Below are 27,997 nucleotides of genomic sequence, written 5' to 3'. Positions count from 1 at the left end.
AATGTCTTCCGATCTGGACATTGTCGCTGTGGGTACCTCTCCTGGTACAAACGACGAGCCAGCGCAGCATTGCCGTGCGCCTTACCGTACATGAAGTGTATCTCTGCCAGCTCTTGATTTGAATACATGTCGCACAGTCTAACACCTACACAACGCTGAATGTAATCTTCGCCTCGGAATGAACTGTCAGAGTGCCCTCTTAATGTCTCCTTTGACGGCATCGACCTGCGGAAAGAAAAACGTTCCGGTGAATTTCAATGTTGTGAAGGCCATAAGTTGGAAATGAAGCATTTCCGGACACATGTTGTAATGAACTATTTTGATTGTCTACATGTGGGAAATACATACCTGAAATTATGCTCCGTATTTTTTAAACACCCTGTATATATATATATATATATATATATATATATATATATATATATATATACTTTTCACGTGCGATATTATTTTCTAGTGTTAATATTATATTATATAATTCCATTGCCGCTGTAATTTAATTTTAGTTCCTATTTTATTTTACTTATTTATTTTCATTTTTTTTCTATATTTCTCTTGTATTAATATTGTATTATATAATTTCTATAACTATAATTTTAATTTTATTTCCTATTTTATTTTATATTCTCTTATAGGCCTATTAATATTATAACTTAACTGCGACCGAACACAAGCGCTGCTCATTCGGTCTCAGATTTTGTTAATACTACTGTATCTCCTTTTTTATATTGATTGTATTATTTTATTTCTATTTGTCTTGTTTGTTTGTAATTATATTCTTTATTCTGTAGGCCTATATTTAAATTTAAATTTAAATTTAATACGATTCGCTGACTTTTAGCTTTCCTTATAGCTATATATGTAGGAACGGAATATGTAATTACATACAATCCGGGCTCTAGTCATAACAATATAAAAAAAGTGTTTTGATTAATTTAACCATCTTTGCCCACATTTGTGTAAAGATCGAGTAATGGTTTTATTAGTACTTTCGTATGAGCGAAGAAAAATGTTTAAAACTTCATCTGTTATTAGCATCTGAAATAATGAAGGGAAATATCACATTTCGAAGGCCAATCAGCACATAAGCGCGATTAGCACTGTTAAAATTAACTTTTCATTACCCATTTTAAGAATAATCTGTCTGGACAACGCACCAGCAGATGTTGAGTGGGAAAGTACTGAGAACAGCCAACACACTTTTCTCCGAAGACCAGCGAAGACATACGAATGCTGACGATCGTCATCGGAAATTCCGCTAGGGTCGTGTCGCGAGAACCCTCTCCGTCAGGACCGGCAGCAGGTTGCTTCCGTTCGGACAAGTGAGCGTTTGCCGTTTAAAATATATGCATATGTCTCTCGCAGAATATTTCCGGTTCGTTCCGTTCCGGTCGGTTCGTGCCAGTGAGCGTCAACCTTTACTCCCTCCACGGTGCCGATCAACGAGTTAGAAAGAGAAGACTTTCTCTTTCGAAGACTTTCTCTTTCCAACTCGTTGGTGCCGATAGATAGTATGTGAGGAGCAGTGAACTCCAGTTACCTATCACATTCACGGCAGCTTAGATCTCTATCGTGGGGCTTTGTGTGGATGCTGGACGATAATTGTTTCCACTTTCGGTAGGTGAGAGAGTTGGAGATTCGTTTCGTTTCGTTGAAGTACAGTTGTGGAAGAGGTGGGTTGTAATTTTGTATTTTTAAGAGATTTTATGGATTGCATCGTATATAATTTGAAGTTAAGATTCGATACCTCCTCACAATGGGCTACACGGAGAATATTCGTTCTTAAATTATTGATAGCTTTTGACATTCCTCGGCTTCACGTCACGTGAGTAGATGTTGCCTCAACTAACCCACATGTCTTGTAACATACTTCGGGTTCATGTAACTTTGCTATCCCCTTATTTAACCCATCTAACTCATAACGAAACGCAAATAAGACGTCAGGCTCATGATAAGTGTGAAGGATATCGAAGATTGGCCTAGTAATAGTAATATTTTACTTCCTGTGACCATGCTCTTCATCTTATTTGCATTTATTTTCATCCCATAGTGTTCCTCTTTTGCAAATAACGCCATGTGTTATGATATGATATATATTTCGTCACAGCACTTCTTTACATGTAATGGCGTACCTCACATTTCTGTATCCGGTGCCACCATTAACATATTATAATAACACATTATTTGCAGTACACGTCTACACAAATACTCCCAATTACACTATGTACCTTTTTTGTTACTTGGTCAATCTCCCCTTCAGTGTTTCTCCTACATTTCATTTGCTATTCTCTACTTGTTCATTAATCCTAATATATCTAATATTATATCTCCATATGTAGATGAAATTATTGGGGATCATCAGTGTGGTTTTAGGCGTAATAGATCGACTATTGATCAGATTTTTTGTATTCGACAGATATTGGACAGTTATTCATAGATTTCAAAAAGGCGTATGACTCAGTTAAGAGAGAAGTTTTATATGATATTCTTATTGAATTTGGTATTCCCTAGAAACTAGTTCGATTAATTAAAATGTGTCTTAGTGAAACTTGCAGCACAGTCCGTATACGCCAGTTTCTATCTGATGCTTTTCCAATTCACTGCGGGCTGAAGCAGGGAGATGCATTGTCACCTCTACTTTTTAACTTTCCTCTAGAATATGCCATTGGGAAAGTTCAGGATAACACAGAGGGTTTGGAATTGAATGGGTTACATCAGCTTCTTGTCTATGCGGATGACGTGAATATGTTAGGAGAAAATCCACAAACGATTAGGGAAAACACGGAAATTCTACTTGAAGCAAGTAAAGCGATAGGGTTGGAAGTAAATCCCGAAAAGACTAAGTATATGATTATGTCTCGTGACCAGAATATTGTACGAAATGGAAATATAAAAATTGGAGATTTATCCTTCAAAGAGGTGGAAAAATTCAAATATCTTGGAGCAACAGTAACAAATATAAATAACGCTCAGGAGGAAATTAAACGCAGAATAAATATGGGAAATGCGTGTTATTATTCGGTTGAGAAGTTTTTGTCATCTAGTCTGCTGTCAAAAAATCTGAAAGTTAGAATTTATAAAACAGTTATATTACCGGTTGTTCTATATGGTTGTGAAGCTTGGACTCTCACTTTTAGAGAGGAACAGATATTAAGGGTGTTTGAGAATAAGGTTCTTAGGAAAATATTTGGGGCTAAAAGGGATGAAGTTACAGGAGAATGGAGAAAGTTACACAACGCAGAGCTACACGCATTGAATTCTTCACCTGACATAATTAGGAACATTAAATCCAGACGTTTGAGATGGGCAGGGCATGTAGCACGTATGGGCGACTCCAGAAATGCATGTAGAGTGTTGGTTGGGAGGCAGAGGGAAAAAGACCTTTGGGGAGGCCGAGACGTTGATGGGAAGATAATATTAAAATGGATTTGAGGGAGGTGGGATATGGCGGTAGAGACTGGAATAATGTTGCTCAGTTTAGGGATCAATGGCGGGATTATGTGAGGGCGGCAATGAACCTCCGGGTTCCTTAAATGCCAATAAGTAAGTAAGTATATCTAATATTATATACTCCTTTCACACCTCCTTTTTCCTCTAACTACTATTCACTAAAATCTCAATTTCAATTTTTCTCTATAAATTATCATATTGAATTATTTGTCCTATTCGTTCTTTGATCTTTTCTCCTATCTTTCTCTTATATTCATTTACTTTTCCAACGTTCAAATGTTAGTACTAATAGTTTGCTGTCATTTGTTCACTTCTCTTAACCCTTTCTCACTATTTTCACTCATTCCAAATTGCGCTCACTTTCACTTTCTCACTATTCTGCTTACACCTAATCCCTAATCCATTGTTATTATTCTCACTTCCTATAAATATTTATATTTTATTGTACACATCTGCTTATACACTTTCTCTCTCCCCTATACTTCTCGATCTTTTCCAGTTTCACTTTACTTGTAGTTTTTGATCTCATCCCCACATTTTTTTTAAACATATCAAATATCTCTGCTAAATCCTCAGCTGTCGCAGGTTCTGGACTTTCTTTACTGTTCGTCTCTACCTTATTTCTGTCTCTGTCTTTCTTTCTATTTATTTCTTCTTCTATTCCTCTTTTATTCCCCCCCCCCACGCTTTCACTAGATTTCAACTTACACTTGCACCCTTATTCTTTACCACTACTTTCTTCCCTATGACTTTCTGACACCTGGTTTCTCTTTTTATCGCCCCTCGGCTTTTTTCTAGCACCCGTGTGGTTTGTTCTGTTATTGTCAGCATTCCTTCTGGAGTGCGCTAACCTTACCGCCATCGTATGGAGACTTGGATTCCGCTTACGAACAACAGCATATCATCAGCAAATCTTATGCACTTTATTATTCTTCCTCCACTGTCACTCCCCCCATGTTCTGAAAACAGTTCTTTACTAAATCCACCAAGTAGGCCTGGATGTTTAACAGGTTAGGTGATGAAGGTCATCCTTGACATACTTCCTCTTCCAATTTCATTTTCTTGTGACATTTCTTCTCCTATCCTGACTTTCGCTCGCGTTTCATATAAAGATTATTGAACAATGTTCTCTCTTTCCAATCCTCGCCAATTTTCTTTAGGATCCGTATCAGTTTATTCCAATTCACTCCGTCCAAAACCTTTTCTAGGTCCACAAATACTATATACACTTCTTTATTCTTCACTGGGTATCTTTCACCTATTCTCTGTAGCAGTCTAATTGCATCTCTCGCACCTTTTCCCTCCTGAAGCCTAACTGCTTTCCTTCAACTGTTCTTCCATCTTAGAATATAAAGAGCCTATGATGATAGTAATTAAGAGGCGAGGATGTTTATGAAACGAGTGCAACGAGTTTCATGATTTTCATACGAGCGTCTTAATTACCATTATAGGCAAGTTTCATACGACTTTTTATGCTCGACCATAAGTCTAACTTGAAATTATTCATAAGTATTCATGTTATTCTTATGTGACTGGGGAGCGAACTGAACTTGTGCAATCTCGTAAATTGTGAGATGTGCGCAGACGCGAAAGTATTGATTTTTTTCCGGGCAACGAATGTCGACGACCTTGATATAACCTAGAGTAAGGTAAAGATTAAACTTGATATAACCTTGAAATTTAATTGGACATTGAAAAACGAGATGATAAATTGAATTTATTTCAATGTTATTTACAATTAACGCTTATTATTATAGTAACAGAACGTAACCTTCTGCGACAGTATTGGGTTTCCAGCCTGGGTGACGTTTTGCTAGTTGTCTTTCGATTGCATATCCGAGAATATTCGAAAACCTGAACTTTAATGAATAGGTGTACTTTAATGGCATGTATTAAAGGACTGCTACCAGATGTATAATTACTACATTTCGGCATGGTCGCGCATAAATCTCTATTCAGTATTCGCAAGAGAATCTTCGCCGAGTGCGATATTATTCTGACTATTACACTCTTACTACCTCATTCTACTTTTGACCACTAAAACGGTACGAAAGAACGTATTTCAACCAATCATGGCTGCTTATCGCACAATTTTATCGCGTCCCTAGCATTTGTTTAATTTTGTCGCATTCCCTAGCATTTGTTTAATTTTATCGCGCCCCTAGCATTTGTTTCTTCGTTTGCCAACATTTGAAACTGCGCTGGTCTGGACGTAATATGTGTATGTATATATATATATATATATATATATATATATATATATATATATATATATATAATTACAAACCACTCCAGTCGATGCACAGCAGTTTCAAATATGACTCACATGGCATTCAAGAACAAGAATTAATAAAAATCACTGATCATACCTCTGCATCTTCTGAAATCCGATTTACAAATAAATGAAGAGCACCATTCGGAAATCCTGAATAAGTTGAATACACGATGTAGGCCTAAATCAACGAGTTCCACTTCCAATACGCACACGTCCAATATAACATCAATTGAACCACCAACCATATTCAAATTTGAAAATTGTACATTCAATAATTATTCCTTTTAAAATTGTTCATTCGGAAATTCTGAATAAGTTGAATACACCATGTAGGCCTAAATCAACGAGTTCCACTTCTATTACGCATACGTCCAATATAACATCAATTGAACCACCAATCACATTCAAATTTGAAAATTGTACATTCAATAATTATTCCTTTTAAAATTATTCATGTTTATTTTTTATGTCATCGTCGTTAATTAAAACGTTTCTAACACTTGTGTATGTTAGTTAGTTTATGTTATAGCTTCTGCTATATGATATTGTGGATAGTCACGTATCAGAGATTGTTTAATATTAAGATTTATTGAAAATCATCTGTCAAGTGACGTTGATCACTGGGATTCGGATAATTGAAGTGGAATGTTGCATTTTAATAAAAATGAAACTGAATCAACAAAGCCTTCTTGACTAGTAACATTGCCATCGTGTATAATAGATCGAGAACTTCTCGACGAGAAGGCATTGCTTACTACTGCCATCTAGCATGCATCTAGCGTAATATTTGTATAATGTTGAGATGGTACAATAATACATTTGAAGACAGTTGTATTTTCGTAAGTCAATTAATATTTTATCGTATTGGAGTACTTCGTTACTTCTAATCCTTATATACTTTCTTCTAATCGTGTAATAGTCAATTAAATCCTAGTCGAGTTTTGATTTTCTCTAGATAAGTCAAAACGTCTAGTGAGATTACTGTTGATAATCCTGAACGCCTTACATTTCTTGGCATTATTTTTCTTCGGTATTGGAATCAACACTGTCTCTGTAAAATCTTGAAGCCATTCGCCTTTTTTCAGTAATACACCAGCACTGTGACTTCCTTTGCACTAACCATTTGAATAAAACAACCTAAATTCGTCACTCACCAATTCACCACTATTTTCGCACCTTTAATTCTGATATTCCCATCACATCCACTTTGCTCCTTCTTTCTCATATGTTTGCTTCAATTTTTCCAACTTACCTGCCTCCAGAAGAGTCCTTACATTCCACGTTCCAATCCTGAATCTTCTTTTCTTCTCTCTGTTGAGTTGCTTCATAATTTGTCCATCCCCAGCATCCCCCTCCTGGACATCTGAATGGGGGGATAGTTTACGTTCGAAATCTTTTACTGTGAAAACACTCATCATGCCTTGTTTGCAGTTTTTCTAGGGAAAGATAAATGCTGTAGCTTCCCGTTGCTTTCCGCTAACCTCTCTCTCTTTCGCATTTTAAAAATATCCCATCATGGAGGTGAGTAGCGTGTATTTGACTAATTAGGCCCTCCAGACTTCACCGAAATTCACCGCAAAGATTAAATATCAGTTCTATCAGGGTTCTTGACCCGATCAGAGACAAGGAAATCCCAATTAACCTTTGCCCCCCTAGCTAGAGATATGTTTACTAATTTAAGATGAAAATTCTTTGGTCGGTGGGAAAAGGCACACAAGTTAAAAAGTCGATTTTTGTGTTGTACCTAATCACATATCTAGTATTTTTTATAATTTATGAAATAATAAAATTTCTTATATTTTAAATTGAAAAGGGCCTTACTTTAACCAACATACATGAATTACATTATTATGTGTATGTATTTATTTACACTGAAAGTGGGCAAGCACCCGGTAGCAGTGGTATATACAATATAAACAATACACAATAAAATTACAATACAATTATACAATACACAATACAATTATATACATAGTACAATAAGAATACACAATACAATTTAACACAAAAATTACAATTAATAATAAAACATAAAATAACCTAATTTTACAATACAACCTATATATATATATATATAATTAGACCCTACATAAGTTTCAGTAGTCTTTCACTTTACTCTCATCTCACTCACTGTAGTGGCACTATGACGCTTTCACTGACACTTTAGGACACATTTCACTGACACTCTATAACACATTTCATTGACACTGTAGAACGCATTTCATTGACGCTATAAATTTTCACTGATCAGAACTATTCACTGCAGTGTAAAACCATAACTTCACTGAATCACCACGCATCACTGATACAACAGTTCAAATAAGAAAAATAATATACACCCTTATGCATATATACTTATATTCAGTTAAGAGTAAATTAAAAAGAAAATCTCTCGTGAAAAATTATTCTTTTTGACTTATGTGCCTTTTCTCGCCGACCAGAGAATTATCATGCCAACTTGTAATGCGTTCTCCTGCACAGCTCAGTTTTTGTAAATCACGTTTAGTTAGCCTACTGTAACATTTCTTTCAGTTATGATGGATGAGATCAAGATGGAGCCTGAGGTTGACCCATTGGGCTTAGAACCACATAACACATCTGAATTAAAAGAGAATACGACTTTATCAGAGGTAAACTGAATAAAACTTACTTTGTATTTTGTTTGTTTGTCTATCAATTGGAATGTTCAAGGAATTAGCCATATACTGAGTAGTTATCTGATTCTATTATTAAAGTCCAATGCTGCTGGATAAGAAAATAACCAAACAGAGTAAATGTAGATTTAAAACAAACAAAGCATTAATCCAAATATTTTTCCATAACAATGATACTAGTTTCGCAGGTTAAACGGAAGAGCATGAATTGTATTGATCTTACACTTATTTATATTGAATATTATTAGAAGTGATGTATGTATGTATGTATGTATGTATGTATGTATGTATGTATGTATGTATGTATGTATGTATGTATGTATTTACACTGCAGGTGGGCAAGCACCCGGTTGCAGTGGTGTACACAATATGAACAATACATAATAAAATGATAAACAATACACTATAAAATCACAAACAATACACAATAAAATTTACAATACAGAATGCAATTATATACACAATACAATAAGAATACTCAATACAACTTAACACAATAATTACAATTAATAATAAAACATAAAATACCTAATTTCACAATACAACCTACATATGTATAGGCCCTACATAAGTTTTAATAGTCTTTCACTTTACTCTCATCTCACTCACTGTAGTGGCACTATGACGCATTTCACTGACACTTTAGGACACATTTCACTGACACTATAGAACACATTTCATTGACGCTATAAATTATCACTGATCGGAACTATTCACTGCACTGTAAAACCATAACTTCACTGAGTCACCTCGCTTTACTGATACGACAGTTCAAATAAGTCAAATAATTACACCCTTATGCATACTTATAAACAGAACTACATTTAAGCTGAACATTTCTAGTCACACTATTTTTAAATAATTTGCAATTCAAACGAAGGAAGTAACTCGACAGGCTAAATAAATACATGTCACCTTAATTTTTATTTGCTCTTTATACACAACTTTTTAAGTCATTCTTGAATCTCCTTAAGGAAGGACAGCCCTGAAAGACCGCTGCAGGTAGGTCATTCCAGTCATTTATAGTTCTATTTAAAAATGAGAATTTACCTACATCCGTTTTCTGTTTCCTACATTTGATTTTAAAATCATTATCATTCCTACCATAGTACGTTAGGTTTTCTAACCGAGCCGTTATGTCTACCCATGCTTTCTGACCTAGATGTGCTCTATACAATGATGTTATTCCTACGTCTGTTTTCCAAAATTTCCCATTTAAGGTCTTTTATCGTATCATTTCCATCTTCTCTTTTACCTTTAACAAATTTAGCTGTCCTATACTGGATTCTTTCTAAAGAATTTATCTGATATATTCTATAGGAATCCCAACATGTAGTTCCGTATTCCATTAATAGTCGCACTAACATTAGATATGCTATTTCCCTCGATTTGGGGCTAGCCTTTCTCAAGATTCTCATAATAAAGTGAAGTGCCCTCCATGCTTTACCCATAACATTATCAACATGCTCTCCCCAAGAAACTTTGGTGTTTAAATACACTCCTAGGTATTTACAACATTGTTCTTGCGGAATTACAACACCACTGAATTCGTAATTAAGACTAGTTTCCTCTCGGGTTTTACAAAATGTTATAGATTTACTTTTAGAACCATTTATTTTCACCCTATGCATTAATGCCCAGTTATAAATTTTATTCAAGTCTGAATAGCATCCACATCTGAATTATTTCTAATCTTTCTATAGATAATGCAGTCGTCTCCAAATAGCCTCACATTTGATGTAATATTCTGGCATAAGTGATATCGCTATAAAAACATTGCACAATGGAGATGTGGATTTATACTCTGAGTATTCGATTTTGCTAAAGAATCCGTGGAAATTCGGTAGAAAACGTTTGTCAATATAAAGGACGACAGTGACATGATCGAAGAACATTGACAAGTTAAGCCTAGTCTCTACTGGTAAACATTCAGAATGTTTAGTGTTAACATGTTGATTGAACATATTAATGCTTATTTAATTTAACACTTTGTCCACACTGTTAAACATGTTAATCTTACTTTCATTGCATGGCTTTATGGTTTGAATCTGATGGATTTTTGCTTAATCAAGTAAAGACTAACAACATTACTTTTAACCTAAATCACGTAATAAAAAAGGACAACATACAAAACTATACCAAATATCTAGGACTTTTTATAGACTCCAGTTTAACATGGGAAAAATATATCGAATATATATGCACAAAATTATCAAGAGTTTACTTACTCATACTTACTCACTGGCTTTTAAGGAACCCGGAGGTTCATTGCCGCCCTCTCATAAGCCCGCCATAGGTTTCTATTCTGAGCAAGATTAATCCAGTCTCTATCATCATATCCCACCTCCCTCATATCCATTTTAATAGTATCTTCCCATCTACGTCTCGGCCTCCCTAAAGGTTTTTTTCCCTCCAGCCTCCCAACTAACACTCTTTATGCATTTCTGGATTCGCCCATATGTGCTACATGCCCTGCCCATTTAAAACGTCTGGATTTAATGTTCGTAATTATGTCAGGTGAAGAATACAATGCGTGCAGTTCTGTGTTGTGTAACTTTCTCCATTCTCCTGTAACTTCATCCCGCTTAGCCCCAAATATTTTCCTTAGCACCTTATTCTCAAACACCATGAGCCTAAATCATCTAATAAAAAAGGACAACATACATAACTATACCAAATTTCTAGGACTTTTTATAGACTCCAGTTTAACATGGGAAAAAACATATCGAGTATATATATGCACAAAATTATCAAGAGTTACATATTTATTAAAGAAATTAGTGACTTGCGTTTCTCAGAATTATTTAAGATGTGCCTACTTTTCGTTCTTCCAATCGATAATTAGGTATACCTTAATTTTTTGGGGAAATGGTAGCAAAATTCAGAGTGTCTTGATTTTTCAAAAGAAAGCATTAGTATTCTATGTCAATCAATCTATCTTGAACATTGTCGACCGCTTTTCAAGCAATCACAGATATTAACTGTCATAAATTTATATATATATATATATATATATATATATATACGACGTAGTCCTTTACACTCGACAAAATATAGACAATTTACTCATTAATAGCAAATATTCATGATCATGAAATTAGAAATAGTGAACAAATTAATATTCTATACTGTAGATTACATCAAGAAACTAGTTTGATTAATTAAAATGTGTCTCAGTGAAACTTCCAGCAGAGTTCATATAGGTCAGTTTGTGTCAGATGCGTTTCCAATTCACTGTGGGCTAAATAAGGAGATGCACTATCACCTTTACTTTTTAACTTTGCTCTATAGTATGCCATTAGGAAAGTCCAGGATAACAGAGAGGGTTTGGAATTGAATAGGTTACATCAGCTGCTTGTCTATGCGGATGACGTGAATATGTTAGGAGAAAATCCACAAACGATTAGAGAAAACACGGGAATTTTTTCTAGAAGCAAGTAGAGATAGGTTTGGAAGTAAATCCCGAAAAGACAAAGTATATGATTATCTCTCGTGAAGAGAATATTGTACGAAATGGAAATGTAAAAATTGGAAATTATCTTTTGAAGAGGTGGAGAAGTTCAAATATCTTGGAGCAACAGTAACAGATAAAAATGTATATTCTGGAGGAAATTAAACACAGAATAAATATGGGAAATGCCTGTTATTATTCGGTTGAGAAGCTTTTATCATCCAGTCTGCTGTCAAAAAATCTGAAAGTTAGAATTTATAAAACAGTTATATTACTGGTTCTTCTTTATGGTTGTGAAACTTGGACTCTCACTTTGAGAGAGGAACATAGGTTAACGGTGTTTGAGAATAAAGTGCTTAGGAAAATATTTGGGGCTAAGAGGGATGAAGTTACAGGAGAATGGAGAAAGTTACACAACACAGAACTGCACGCATTGTATTCTTCACCTGACATAATTACGAACATTAAATCCAGACGTTCGAGATGTAGCACGTGTGGGCGAATCCAGAAATGCATATAGAGTGTTAGTTGGGAGGTCGGAGGGAAAAAGACCTTTAGGGAGGCCGAGACGTAGATGGGAAGATAATATTAAAATGGATTTGAGAGAGGTGGGATATGATGATAGAGAATGGATTAATCTTGCTCAGGATAGGGACCAATGGCGGGCTCATGTGAAGGTGGCAATGAACCTCCGGGTTCCTTAAAAGCCAAAACGGGACAGACTGTAGATTACATAAAACTAGTACAAATTTTTCTGTCATGGGGATGAAATTATATAATAAGCTTTGCAGTCAATATTATAAGTTACCAACCAATAGTTTCAAAGCTAGATTTTATAATTGGCTTTTAATTAATCCTTTCTACTCTGTAGATGAGTTTCTTAACATAAATTCATACGAAGTTGTTTTTTAATAAACAAAGTTATTTACTTTTAGTTAGAAATATTGCATTAAGAGTGAAGTGTTTTCATTAATTTTAGAGTTTCAAAATGTTTTGTGTTTTCATTCTAATTGAACTTTACTGTTTTCAATTATATGTGTATTTTCAAATGTATGTTTTTGTTTTTCCTCCCTTCTGTATTGTGACGAAGCCTATCACTGTATGTTTAATGTCTTAATAAACTGAATTAATTAGTCCATCATAAACATTCTATGAGATTTTAATGTAGGTACCTAGTGTCTTATTTTCAAACCTTCGACAATGGACTGAGATGAAGATTATTTGACTTTTGTTATTCCCTCTATTGCTTGTACAAAGCCTTGAAAAGGAAAAAAAGGGGAATGTTGGTACAGCAATATCTTAGTAAGAGACACAATGCAGAAGACATTCTAAACGAGCTTAAAGTTGAAGATTGATTTGAATTCAAACACTGTCTGGGGATGTCAGAACACGATTTTAGTATAGTGCTATAAAAATACTTCCTGTTAAATCAAAGAAAGACTCAATTATGAGCAGCAATTTCACTTCACTCGCGATTTTTAATAACTCAGCGTTTCTTGGCTTCTGTTATTATCTATAAGATATTTTTAGGTTATGTATGACTTAGTATGATTAAACTTATTACTTGTGAAGGAATGTTTTTTTTATTATCATTCCCATAATGAAATTCATCGTCTTTTATGCAAATCATTTCAACATTTATTTGTGGTCCACACTGCTCTCAGATACTGCGAACAAAAGGATGAGATTTTTTTTTCAGTAGAAAGTTTTCGCACCCTCGCCATATCCTAAACGATAACGTTAAGCTGACTTTATTGATGGAAGAACCAATCAGAGCCATTCACCTTACATTATTTCATTAGCGCAAGACGCTATCTCTTGGCAGATAACGTGAACGTAAACGAAGTTAACCGTAGGCGTAATTCGATGTTAAGACATGGTATCTCGTTTACGACTTTGGATGATATTCATCTACTTAGAACAGCTCAGCATGGACAAATTATTCAGGCTGAAGTATAAGAAGGCTCAGGAAAGAATTTTTGTTGACTTTCCAACAGATAATACATTGAGTCGTGAGTACTCCTCCAAGTAAAAACACTTCTTTGTTTAACTCGCCGTAACTCGGAAACCAGTAAAAATTTTAGTAGCAACCACAAGTAATTTCCATTCTTTCTCAACATATCTCTTGCTCTGACCCCCCATCTAACGTGAAAAACAGATAAGTTTACCCTTATCAACTTTTGAATGTGAAGCTCTAAATGAATGGGTTATTTTTGAAAGGGCCTAAGTCTTGAATACTAAACTGCTTATAAGCCGAAATTTTGAAATTAAGGCTGAAATAAAAATTGTATCATAAATTCTACAAATCATTTAGAGTGTGAAACTTAGCCCTCTTCATATCTAAATCGATCTACAGTAGCGTGCAAATTAATCCGAACACGACAAATTTTTACATTTTCTGTCATTGTTGGCCTCACAGCTGCTCATACCGCTTTAATTGACATCTGTAGTACGTGTAATTCCATTGTTGAAGGTCTGTCATTATTTTTTTTTTATAATATGTGACATTTTGCCTGTCGTTTTGTACTTATAAGCATTTCAGTTGTGTTGAAGACTTAATACTGCAATCCTGTGTACATTCTGTCGTCTTCACAAATGGATACAACTCCACGAAAATGGTCTAAAATTATAACATTAGCAGAGCATTCTTCTATGACACAGAGGCAAATTGCTGCTACTGTTAATTCGATCATAAAACGATACAGGGAGACTGGATCCATCACACCCCAGAAAAAAGGAAACTGTGGCCGGAAAAGGAAGACTTCAACTGCAGATGATCGTTTAATTGTCAGGAAAAATGAATTAAATCCTAGACTAACTGCTGTCGACTTAACCCGCGAGTTAATGGCTACCACTGGGGCGAATATTCTCGTCACAACAGTGCGGCGTAGGCTTTTAGAAGCTGGATGAAGGGCTCGTAAGCCTATTAAGAAGCAACTGCTAACCCCTGTTATGAGCAAAAAACGCTTAATGTGGGCAAAATTACATCAACACTGGACAGTGAGTGACTGGAGGAATATACTTTTTTCCGATGAGTCTCATTTCGAGGTCCACTGCCACCGTGTTTCTTACGTATGGAAAGGATACGAAAAAGTAACAGCAGCTCATCTCCAACAAGCACCCAAATACCCCCCTAAAGTAATGTTTTGGGGTTGTTTTACACATGAAGGGCCTGGAGCATTAATACCTATCAAGGGAATGATGAATTCTGACAAATATATTCACTTATTGGAAACCAGAATCATACCCCAGCTGCAAAAATCATTTCCGGATGGCAGAGTTGTGTTCCAACAAGACCTGGCACCATGCCATACGTCTCGAAAAACTACAGAATTCTTCAACAAGAAGAATATTCAGGTACTCCCCTGGCCAGGCAACTCACCCGACATCAACCCCATTGAGAACTTGTGGCCAATTTGCAAAAGAAGAATGCAAAAAATGGATTGTTCTACAAAGGAGAAGATGATTTCTGCCCTCATTGGTGTATGGTTTCGCGATGAAGAAATGAATATTTGTGGGAAATTAGTGGAATCCATGCCAAATCGTCTCAGAGCTGTTATTAGGAACAAGGGAGGCCACATAGATTACCGGTACTGAGGTTTGTCTTACATTCTTTTTTTTATCCTGTTTGAGTGTTTTTGCATAAGTAATTACGTTGTTCGGATTAATTTGCACGCTACTGTATCTACACCCAAAGAGCAGTTATTACATAACAAACTCATTTTCACAAAATAATGACTTAGGTCCTTTCATAAATAACCCATTCAAATATCTAACCTGAACATACCACATCGAAGTTAATATTTTTTTATTATTCCAAAAAAGATTTACTTTTCGATTTTTTTCTATGTCTTCCTTAGACAATGAGCTATCATTTAAAAAAATTACAGTGCGATTGATTGGTCGACAATCATAGGGGCTACGACATGATCTATGTTAAAGGAGCGGGAAATATCGTATGTATAATGATTCTTTCCGAAGTTTTACGAACATTAACATATGACGTCAAACACGTCATTACTCACGTCAGCATAGCTTTTAAAGTTTAGCGTAAGACGAGGGTGCGAAAACACTCTATTGTGTTCTCGAGAAGTTACATAATAATTCCAGTTCTCTAAAACAGTCGGCCTTCTTTGTTTTGCCACTGTATTCTTTTGCAGAAGCATCCCTGAAACAAGACGTTTTCATCAATGCATTAATCAATTTTATTCTAATATATTTTCTTTCGTCCATTCCATTAGTTCTAGCAACTTACAGACTACACCAAGGATCGTGTAAAACTGATGAAGAGGTGATCCTAATTACGCGTCACAAAATCGGAAGTCAGTTGTTGCTATGGAAACAGTACGAACTTTGCCGAACTGTATCGACGCTGCACGAGCAAGTGAATTGACTTGACATGTTTTCCATTGCTGCTGGAAAACATGCCAACATGTTAAAAGTGTTAGATTCAACATACTCAGTCAACATGTTAAGTGAATTGGGACTTGTAGCATCCATGTACTTTTCAAATTCAATGTGTTATATTTAACATGTTGTTAAATGTTTATCAGCGGAGATGAGGCTTTAGGACTGGTTTGTTCAGGTTTTTATGTATGTCTTTTTTATACCGGTACGTTTTTTGTTAGGCATACCAAAAGCCTGAAAAAAACAGACTTAACCTTTCACTGATTCTCGATGAGATCCATCATATTGACCAAGTTTTCTGCAGAATCATTATAGTGGCTTAAAATATTCCATGCTATTATTGTATTCTAAATATATGTGGTACAAAAGATATTATTCCATTGATCTTCTCCAACAGTATTGAATTTCTAGTGATGATTTTTGTGGGAGAGAAGAAGCGTACAGGGTTAAATTTGAAATATATCACATAATTCCTGTGGGGATTTTAAAAGCCGTAGGTTATGCCTCCTCTATGATGAAGAACCTTGAGGTTGGATATTTCCAAAGTTTGTTTCTTTTCCTATGTTTTTTATAATTCCAATTTGGTTATGTCTTCAGTAATAAAATATCCAATATTCCGATAATGGTATATCTATAATGTGATAAATAGAGCTATATATAATCATAATTTTTGTTACTGTGTGTACTTAAATATATTATATTCAATGTATGCTTTGTACTGCACTATTTTATTATTACTATTATTATTATTATTATTATTATTATTATTATTATTATTATTATTAATTCGAGAAGACGTCTACTCACATGGTGTAGATAATGAGTTAGATTCTTTTTCTCATATTACAGCATGTAAATTCTTTTCAGAATGGAACACCTGGCTTATTACCTATCATTCCACATGTCCCTAAAGTCTCGTATCTCTTCTACCTGTAATTTTCTTCTCTAAATTGTTGCCTATGGTGAAATAATTGTCCACTGACTTCAATACAAAACTTGATTGATAGCTGTTACCAATGCTGTCAACTTGAACCTGGGTAAATTAATTTATTCATGACATCTTCATATTTTGTAGGAAGGGAATTTATCACATCTACAACTGCCAGGCATCAAAACAGAATGTGTGGACCACAGTTATGATCTCACATCTGAGGTAAAAGTAGAAGATCCTCCAGAGCCTGCTAGCTTTCTTATGATGAAATGTGAAGTTGAAGAAACTCCACAGCCAGATGTAAGTGCTTCAATATCATTATGCAGATATAGCTAGTGTGATTTAAGTATAACAGAGGCATTAACAATCTGGGAATATTATTAATCGACTTTCCTTCTTTCCTTTTATTTATTATTTTTTTGCAATGGTTTCTGAACTTAATCTGCTCTCGTTCTTGATCATGAAATCAAATAATATTCCGCAAATACATATTTGTGGCGAGCTGCAGAAAGAATTACCTCGAATAAAATGAAACAGCAACAGGATTTTATTGCAAATTTACAATAAATGTTCGTTGCTATTGATGTAGAAAGTACTATGCTAGTCATCAATCAGATATTTAAACATTCCAAAACTTTAAAATAATTAATTAAATTACAATGTCCCTTTTTAAATCGTATCTAGTTAATCGTAAGGTTTATTACCATTTCAGATAAAATGTGCTAAAAAATTTCAAGTCGACCAGCATGTCGTATATGCTTCACATAGTGCCAGAATGCAAAAAAGGGAAGAATCGGCAAGTAATTTCATAGATCCCTCAATTATGCCCGTGGGAAAGTTAGTGTAGCGGCGATAAACAAACTTTACTTTGTAGTGCCAGACAACAAACTGGACAGAATCATAATGCGAACCCGGACTTTAGGTTTATTAAAACTTTCGTCGACCGTAATTGTCCTTCTCAGCTTATATCATAAACCTATATGGATGATGAGGAGGATGATGATGATGATGATGATAATGATGATGATATAGGTTTATTAAAAGTCAAGAAAAGATTGAATGTCATCGAACTTTGCTAAGAAGTAAGTTTATAGAAAAATAGTAATTCAGTTTACATAATGAAGGTGTTTTGTTCTGTCACAAACAAATATGAGAGAATGAGACACTTTTCAGTACATCAGTTGCTGTTGACTCACAATTATTTTTGTCAGAATGCATGTCCCATATTCCGAATTTTTTTCTAATTTATTGGGATAATTGAAGACCTTCCCGGAAGAAATGGTGTATCATGAAATTACTGAAATATGTGACTTGCGTAGAAAAAGTAATTTTTTAGCATTTATCTATAAAAATTAGTGATTGCACCCAATAGCTGAATAAACTTCTATCCTTGATTAGTCAAGTGGTTCTACTAGTAGATGAGGGGTTCACAACCAGAGTAGACAAGTCCGTCTGGAATAGTTCTGAGATACTAAGTCTTAAAGTTCCTGGCTCACGCTTAGCAACCTTCACCTTCCATAGGAAATGCTGTCCTCTGTGGAGTAACAAATGAGTTATGGACTTTGTTTCTTGCGGCAATGAATAAAGCTAAGTTTTCTTCATCCGAGATTGTATTAATCCACAAACTGACCACTGGTGGATTTGGTCCACTCTGGTTGTGAGCCCCTCATATATATTCCTAACGAAATTGTCCTTGAAATTATTTTCTTTTCTCGGGAAACCTGTTGGCTTCACCGTTATTTCGGAGAGTTTTCCAATTGTAAAATCAGCCTTGGTTTCGATATTTGGAAAATCTGAAAGAGGACCTATAAGTTTTAAAAAATTATGAGAACGGGAAAATTGTTCCTGATTGTAGAGTAGCTTATTGAACTTAAAAAAAAATAATAATAGTAATAATTACTATTATTATTATCATCATCATCAATATCAGCACCACCACCGTAACCTCGACCACCATCAATATTATTATTATTATTATTATTATTATTATTATTATGTTCATCATCATCATCAACATTATAAAATCAGCATTTACGAACTCTCATCTACATTGAAATGACTTACGACCTTCTACAATGACGACATAAGTCAAGTTCCATATCTTGATTAATTTCGAATTCTGAATCTACTGAATCCGAATGAACAATCTATATTAGATATATTTGATAGTAACGCTCAGATTATAGTTTGCATGTGTGGAGGAAAGAAGATTTTGTTGTGATATGTTAATTCTAAAAGAACAAATCGTGATAGAGAGTTTGCTTTTGGAGAAATAAATCTTTCAATTTTGATGTATTGGCAATATGTGTGATGTTTAAATCTCAATTTCCTGTTTATTTATCTCGAATATTGTAAGATGATGTGGTTCTGCAAACTGCAGGATCTTTCTACACCACGTGTTCATATTTGCAATGTTGAAACTTGATTCCAATGCGTTTTAATACATACAAATAGCCTGAATGTCAGGAAGTACACTTGAAGGAAGAATATGGAAACAGTTTGGAGAAAAGACTTCTATTCCATATAAAAGTCATTATAAAATTACTAAAAAAAAATTGAATGTTAATCATTAGGATTGAGGTTCAGCTCTGACATTGAAAGAACAGATCATCTGTGTGGTCAGTTAAAGCTGTGTTCATTATTTTCTCACCTTTCCAGGAAGATTCATTCGATCTGAACAGACTTCATCAGGAAGAGAAAGTAGAAATATCTGCAAGGGAAGATATAGTTTTGCTAGAGAGGTGAGTGTAGTTTGCATGTTTGAGTTCTTCTTTCAATCCTTGACAGCTTCTTTTAATGATTGTATGGGGACTTAAATGTTCGGGTAGCTTTATAATTCTGTTTTTATTAATGGATTTGGTTATCCATATCGACACCTCAGTATGCAGAGTCTTTCATATATAGCTGATCATTAAAAAAACTGACTAATTTTGCGATTTTTGGCTGTGTTCTACTACTCTGCTACTGAAGTTTTTTCATTGCCGTACACTTCATTTTGTTATGTGTTTTGCCCGCAAGAGGCCTCCACTTTTCTATGAATGAAACTGTCGCTATGAAATTTAAAACTTAGAGATAGGGTAAAAAATCATAATTTATTTACATTTACACTAATTATGGCTCACAGTTCGCAACATATCTGCTGCCTCGAAGAATACATAAATGGGTCATTCCATGTAAACTCAACGAATTTGAAAAATAAATCTTGCATGACTGTCATAAAAATTAACATTTTTTTAAACATAAAAGTGTTTAGTCACACTTTAAAAAGTGTTAAAATTTTTAAAAAAGGTATACCTTGGACAGACAGCCTGTTTCGACGTGATGTTACGTCTTCATCAGTGTCTCTTGAACTACTGATGATCTTGAATTCTGCGATGTGCATGTCGTTTGTAGGGGTGGGGGTATGTTGCTCTTATGGTGGGGGCTGGTTGTTTGTGTGTTACAACGTATCATGACATCGAATAATGTGTGGGTATTGAACTGTAATTGTGTATTAAGTATATGTTGTGGGTATGTTTATATATTTCGTATTGTTCTAAGATGTTTAACTGTGAACTTTTTGGTGTGATGTGTAAAATTTCCATATCTGTTTCTATATTATTGTAGTCATGATTATTGTTGATAATGTGTTCTGCGTAATTTAATGCGATGTAGGGTTTGGTAATAGCTTTAATATGCTCATTATATCTTGTTTGAAAGGATCTTCCTCTCTGTCCTATATAAAAATGTGGGCAACTATTGCATTTTAGTTTGTAAACTCCAGTTGAATTATATTTATTTGAATGTTTAATGTAATTATTTAGATATTTCTGTGTTGTTTTATTTGTTTTGTATGCTATCTTGTATTTTAGTTTCCTGAATGTAGTTGCAATTTTGTGAGTATTGGTATTGTGCTATGTTAATGTTATGTATTTAACTGGAGTTTACGGGCAGTCTGTCCAAGGTATATACCTTTTTTTTTTTTTTAATTTTAACACTCTTTAACGTGTGACTAAACAATTTGATGTTTTTAACAAACAAAGTGTTAACATGAACTATAATCAATGATTTTTTTTTCATGAAGAGTTCTTAATCTTAACATGACATTCTTAATTCTGAAAGGAAAATCGTGAAATGTAAGTAGTTTGGGTTCCAGGGCTGTCCAAAATTTTTTAATTTAGAACTCAACTACAAAAACGAGGTATTGAATATAACTTATTAAAATGAAATGGCTGATGATAAATATTTTACTCTATCATTTGAAGGAGCTTTTTCTAAGTACAAACCAGGCAAATAGTTATGTTCCTATTCTTCAAGGATTGTCCTGGAGCCTGTCGCATAATATAACGAAAAAATGCTGAAATTTGGTAATTTATATATATATATATATATATATATATATATATATAGTTTTTTTTTTTCAATCGCTTAGATATAAGGTAGAGACTTGTTCTCTTGAGGACAGTTACATCCCATATGCGTCTGTCAATGGCATATATGAATTTCCAAATAATGAAGTCACAAAAGAAATATGCTGGTCTTAATTTTGGTCAAAATAGTAACTTTCAAGTTTTCATAACTCTATTTTTCGATGTCTGGTTGACATTTCAAATTTCATATTTTTTCCTCGTTTTCAGTACAGTTTTACTATTTTGTGTCGTAAATTACGTTTTTCATCTCCGATTGGTTCATTTTTATAAATTTGGCCTTGTTGGTCCACTTGGTATAGCACAAGGTTGCGGGTTCGATCTTGGACCAGGTCGATGACATTTAACTATACTTAAATGTTACAGGCTCATGTCAGTAGCTCTACTGGGATGTAAAACAACTCCTATGGGACAAAATTCCGGTTATATTTGGTTGAGTTGCTATAGCCATGAGCTCTCTACATTAAAAAAAAATATTTTACACGAAAAGAGGGAAAAAAAAGTTAAAAAATTACCGTCCTCACCCCTTACTTCAATTTTAAATACATTTTATAGCGACAGACGTTTATATTCATATCATTTATTTAATGCTTTATTTATTTATGTTACATTCAAGTGCAACTCTATTCCGTTTTACTATCTATACTTAGCGTTCAATTACGATTGATTGGTTTTCTTTGTCTTTTATGAATGCTTATTTATTTTGAGTTTATCAATTGTTTTGAGTTTTAAATTTTCCTTTCAGCAATGCCAGTAATGTTAAAAAGAGTCGATCATCAGAATGCGACGTAATTTCTCATAATGAAGACGAATTAACACAGTGTTGCAGCTACAGCCTTGGCAGTTCAATTCCTTGTAACTTAAGCCATGAGTCTAACAAGTGTAACATCTGTAATAAGGTTTTTGCAACGGCTCAATCTATGAAACGTCATTTACAGACTCATACATTGAAAAAGTCACTGAAATGCGATAATTGTGAAAAGTGTTTCTCAAGATCGCGAGATTTAAAAAGTCATTCCCTCATACACACTGGGGAGAAACCTTTCAAATGCGATCCTTGTGGAAAATCCTTCTCACAATTGACAAGTCTTAAAAATCAATCCCCAATTGACACAGGTGAGACGCCATTCAAATGTGATGTGTGTGGAATGTGTTGCTCAGGAGCAAGGACTTTAAAAACTCACTCTCGCATGCATAGAGGCGAAAGGCGTTTCAAATGCGACATGTGTGGAAAATCTTTCTCGCAGTTGACAAGCCTGAAACATCACTCCCGCATTCACACCGGGGAGAGGCCATTCAAATGCGACATGTGTGGAAAATGTTTCTCACAGTCCTCCAGCCTAAAATATCACACCCGCATTCACACCGGAGAGAGGCCATTCAAATGCGACATGTGTGGAAAATGTTTCTCACTGTCCGCAAGCCTGAAGTATCACTCCCGCATTCACACCGGGGAGAGGCCATTCAAATGCGATGTGTGTGGAAAGTGTTTCGCTGGAGAAGGGGTTCTAAAAATTCACTCCCGCATACATACAGGAGAGAGGCCATTCAAATGCAACATTTGTGAAAAATCTTTCAAACAATCCGCAAGCCTAAAATATCACTCCCACATTCACACTGGTGAGACGCCATTCAAATGCGACGCCTGTGGAAAGTGTTTCTCAGGAACGGGGAATCTAAACATTCACATCCGCACACATACAGGTGAGAGGCCCTTCAAATGTGACATATGTGGAAAATCTTTCAAACAATCCGGAAGCTTAAAATATCACTCCCGCTTTCACACCGGTGAGAGGCCATTCAAATGCGACGCCTGTGGAAAGTGTTTCTCAGGAAGAAGGAATCTAAAAATTCACTCCCGCACACATACAGGGGAGAGGCCCTTCAAATGTGACATATGTGGAAAGTCTTACAGACAACCTGGAAACTTAAAATATCACTCCCGCATTCACAAGGGGAGATGTCATTCAAATGCAATGTCTGTGGAAACTGTCTCTCAGGAAGAGGGATTCTAAAAATTCACTCTCGCGTACATACAGGGAAGAGTTGTTGAAATGCGACGAATGTGGAAAATCTTTCTCTCAATACGGAAGCCTAAAATACAGTATTATACCCACATTCACACGGGGGAAAAGCCATTCATATGAGATCAATGTGAAAACTGTTTCACACAGGTGGCTTCTGTAAAGCTTTACTCACAGTTCATATGATAGAAAAACCGTACACATGTGATGCCAGTGGAATGTCTTTCTCAATATCGGGTAATCTGAATGATCTTTCCCGTACACACAGGTGAGAAACCATTTAAATGCGATGAATGCGGAAATCGTTTTTTCACATCTTATAGCACATTCTTTTCTTCACACAGACGAAAAGCCTTTCAAGTGTGATTACTGTGGAAAATGTTTACACTTACAGCAAACCTAATGAGCCATATATGCCTACACTCGGGCCAGAGATATTGCACTCTATATATAAATTACTTATGGAGAGAGGAATATTTATACACACATCCAAATATATATGAGAATTTATTCTTCGGAACAGGTTATCTTGAAGGAGATTCATAACATTTTTCTTTCATATTGCATGTGAAGGGGTGACAATAATATAGTCCTAATTGACACAGACAAAATTTTACAAGAGCGAGTATGGTGGAACTCCACAAATAGACGCTCACCCTCGTATACTTCACGATACAAGGTAAGTCAACGCATCCTGTCCTCCGCTGCACAGGGCTAACCAGTTGAACCAGTGCAGTAGTGTGCAGATACTCGTACACGTTGGCAGCAAGGCAGGGAACAAAAAATGTGTGCTTATTTTGAAAAAATTACAAATATTGGAACGGTTTAAAAAAAAGTGAATCAATCAGAGCCATCCCTCAAGAATTTGACATTTCGATTAGAAGAGTGCATAAGACAAAACAAAATTCATCTAATTACGGGGCATACTGTAGTTATTATAAGAAGCTTTGTTATTATCAGTTGATTGTAGGATAAAAACACAGCTTATTTTGTATATTTCCTAAATTTAATCAATAGGGATTATTTATGTTCTCTCTTGAAGGTATACACCATTTTAAAATAATTTAATACACAAACACAACTATTACAAGAAAGTCTCAATAAGTTTTAGTAGCTTTATTCCCTTCGGCTCTAATCAACAATAACAAAAATTCAGGTTGTCAGGCGACGATAGAAAAGAATAGATGGGAGAACTAATGAATGTGGGTATAGACAATTGAATGCCCTTTCATATTTAAGGATAAAAATATAGGGGTTTCATTTGAAATTTCAAAGTGCGAGCGGCTGAGGTTGGGAGGTGAAACCTAAAATGGAATTAAGCCTTGTTTTAGACTTCCCCTTGATATCTAGATTTACCTGTTTTTTTTTTCGGTTTAAATTGAATTCTATTTAAATTACTAGTTATTTAGAGTGAGAAGTCTTGAAATGGAAGCCCCGTATGTAGATATATTTAGAGAGTTTGTCCTCCACAAGTTTGTTTTATGTTTCAGATGTTTCACGTATATATTATACTTTATCACGGATTTGTTTTGTTATATATTTTACATATACTACAATAATATATTATTTAAAATTATATACGTTAATTGTTTATGTTTCGATCCGCACGCCATAAAAACATTGTACAGCCCTAATGTTACCAATGTCCGCAGTACTCCGTAGAAAGACAGCGTTCGTACCTCGTCTCGCACACGGACCATTGCTGTGTCTATTTCTGGAGTTCCACTGTATTAAATGTTTAGAGTCCAATACTGTTAGGTGCGGTATCATTACTCCAGCGTATAGTTACGCCATTTCTTGAGTAATTTTCACAATATTTTACTGGTAGTTTCTCCACACGTGTAAGAAATGAATTCACACAGAATATCTTTTTGTTAAAGACTTGTTTGACTTGAGACTATCAATTCTCACCCCTTCATATTGAAGTACAATTGTAATTTTAAATTGTAAAAAAATTTGTAAAATCCTAAAATTCGGTGTTCGTTTCCAAATGTTTGAAGAAAATAAATATTTATAACATTGGCTATATATTTTTTTGACATTAAGGCGTTTGTAATAAGTGTCAGTTTTAATTTTACATTCTCTGTTTCCACGGAATTGTGTACACTGCTCAAAAAAGTTTTGACCAATACAATTTTTTTCATAATTGCATTAGATAAGCGTTCATCTATACTAATAAATCTCTATCCAAAATTTTTCTGGTAATTTTCGATTTTCCAAAAATTATTCGTCCTTACATATATAATTAACCACCCTGAAACCGAAAATCGCTTTTGTGAAATTTTTGTTTGTATGTTTGTCTGTCTGTCTGTCTGTATGTTTGTTACCTTTTCACGCGATAATGGCTGAACGGATTTCGATGAAAATTGGAATATAAATTAAGTTCGTTGTAAGTTAGATTTCAGGCTATATGGCATTTCAAAATACATTATTTGAAAGGGGTGTTATAAGGTGGACCTGAATTAAATAAATCGAAATATCTCGCTTATTATTGATTTTTGTGAAAAATGTTACATAACAAAACCTTCTTTAAACAGCATTCCCGATAAGTTTTATTCTTTGAAAAATTTTGATAGGACTAATATTTAATGAGTTAAATGAGTTTTAAAATTAAAATAACTGCCATCTAAGGCAGTGTAATGAAATAAAGAACAACTGACTTCGTCTATAAGGGGCATTGGCCAACAACAATCGAAAGCTATGAATCATAGCCTACAGAGAATGTTTCTGAGTTTGTATGGAGTAATATCGGAAGCTAAATTAACCGATTTGTGTAATTAATTATTATTTCACCATTGGAAAGTGTAGTTTCTATATATGGACATAATGCTATAATGTTATTACAGTAACTTCTGATTGAATTGTTGACAGGTAAGATTAAAATAGCTTCTTATCTACAGGAAACTTGATAGGTTATTCTGTATATTCGTTTCCTGTGTTTCTAAAAATAATGTTTGTCTCAGAGAGTTAACGAACAACGAGAGTGTATCCATTTAGTATGCAGTAATAATATATTAGCTTAACACTCCATTATTTTATAATCCAAATTTTAATTATGCTCAATTGAATCGTGTTAAAATACATAAAATACATAAGCATTAAATGCAATGCAAAACAATTTGGCAATGAGCCAAGCAGATTATGTTGCGCTGTTGTAAAATAAAATTTGTTTCTCCTGAGATTCAAGAGTCCCCATAACAAATTAAAAACTTACTTATGGGGTACATCCGTTATCAACTCACGTTTTATATAATATAATATAATATAATATAATATAATATAATATAATATAATATAATATAATATAATATAATATAATATAATATAATACAATATAATATAATATAAGTTATTTGAAGGGTTCAGAACCTTAGTGGGCCAAGCGCCATTTACTGAATACGTAGAAAACAAGGGTTCAAATTGAGTTATTACCATAATTCAATGGAAACATATAGAAAGTAAAATAAAGTATATACATTAAATCTAAATGATGTCACTGTTCATTAAACTCTGGTTGCATGTGATAAAAATTAAGAAACATGTTAAAGGAATTGTCATTGCACCAAATGATTGCTCTCTGGACCAAAATGATCGCATTTTAATTATTTAAATACAATTTAAATTAATTAACATATTAAACGATTTATCCTTCTATCAAACACGAATGTTCCCTGGATCAAATGTCCTATTTTAATTATGTAATTACTTTTGTATATTTATTTCAAATGGGTGCAGCGGAGCGCACGAGTATGGCTAGTGTTACAATAAAAACAAAAACATAGGTATTTCAGTCATAACGCCATACAATACCACATGACATAATGAAGTAATTACATAACTAAAATACGACTATATGCTCCACACAGCGTCCGTTTTCGTTGCAAGAATAATTCGTTTAACATGTTTGTAAATTAGTCTTGAATATATTGCGCTGCTGGAAAAGTTTCTCTTCCTGAGATTTAAGAGCCTCCACAACCAATTAAAAACTTGGGTAGGTACTTATAGCAGTACATCAGTAATCGACACCCCTTTCTAGACAATATACATCAGTACAACACCTTATTTCAAATGGTATCGTTTGGTGACAAAGCCTTCTTCCAGCTGAGAGTAACAACCTTCCGTTCTTACAAATATATTATATTTCAGATTCTGTTAGGTCTAACATAATACCAAGCTTAAATAATAGATAATAAGCGATAAAACCTATCCCCTTTTAAAAGTTGAAGAAAAAATTAGAGTTTCAGTTTTGTGTTGTTCGTTGTCGTGTATTCTCATTTTTCTGCGAGAATACAACATAATAGTGTTATTTCATAAAATTCTCGAAACGTGGTTGTGTAAATGATCTAAATTTGTTTTGCTATATATGCGGGTCATATACGTACGTTAGTAAAGCAGAGAC

General features: G+C 34.4%; 1 protein-coding gene across 2 annotated transcripts; it reads left to right on the top strand.

Annotated features, from left to right (window-relative positions):
* The first annotated feature begins 1,196 nt into the window (after window positions 1–1,196).
* On the top strand, window positions 1,197–25,174 carry LOC138691825 (zinc finger protein ZFP2-like). Of its 2 annotated transcripts, none has more exons than XM_069814312.1 (5): window positions 1,197–1,673; window positions 8,258–8,355; window positions 17,313–17,468; window positions 19,827–19,909; window positions 22,320–25,174. In XM_069814312.1, the coding sequence occupies exons 2-5, from the start codon at window positions 8,260–8,262 to the stop codon at window positions 23,587–23,589; spliced, it is 1,605 nt and encodes a 534-aa protein (XP_069670413.1). In that variant the 5' UTR covers window positions 1,197–1,673; window positions 8,258–8,259; the 3' UTR covers window positions 23,590–25,174. The 2 variants fall into 2 exon arrangements, with proteins under 2 accessions (XP_069670413.1, XP_069670414.1); XM_069814313.1 differs by lacking the exon at window positions 1,197–1,673 and adding an exon at window positions 1,684–1,825.
* The last annotated feature ends 2,823 nt before the right edge of the window (window positions 25,175–27,997 follow it).

This window comes from Periplaneta americana, chromosome 16 (genome assembly GCF_040183065.1).
Source record: "Periplaneta americana isolate PAMFEO1 chromosome 16, P.americana_PAMFEO1_priV1, whole genome shotgun sequence".
Taxonomy (NCBI): Eukaryota; Metazoa; Arthropoda; class Insecta; order Blattodea; family Blattidae; genus Periplaneta; species Periplaneta americana.
Note: the sequence above shows the minus strand (reverse complement) of the source record. Positions and strands in the feature narration are given on the sequence as shown.

Excerpts from the sequence above, each read along its gene's own strand:
- LOC138691825 (XM_069814312.1), top strand. The coding sequence starts at position 8,260 with ATGATGGATGAGATCAAGATGGAGCCTGAGGTTGACCCATTGGGCTTA. Across the intron at positions 8,356-17,312 it reads AGAATACGACTTTATCAGAG|GAAGGGAATTTATCACATCT; the intron begins GTAAACTGAATA and ends CATATTTTGTAG. Across the intron at positions 19,910-22,319 it reads GATATAGTTTTGCTAGAGAG|CAATGCCAGTAATGTTAAAA; the intron begins GTGAGTGTAGTT and ends TTTTCCTTTCAG.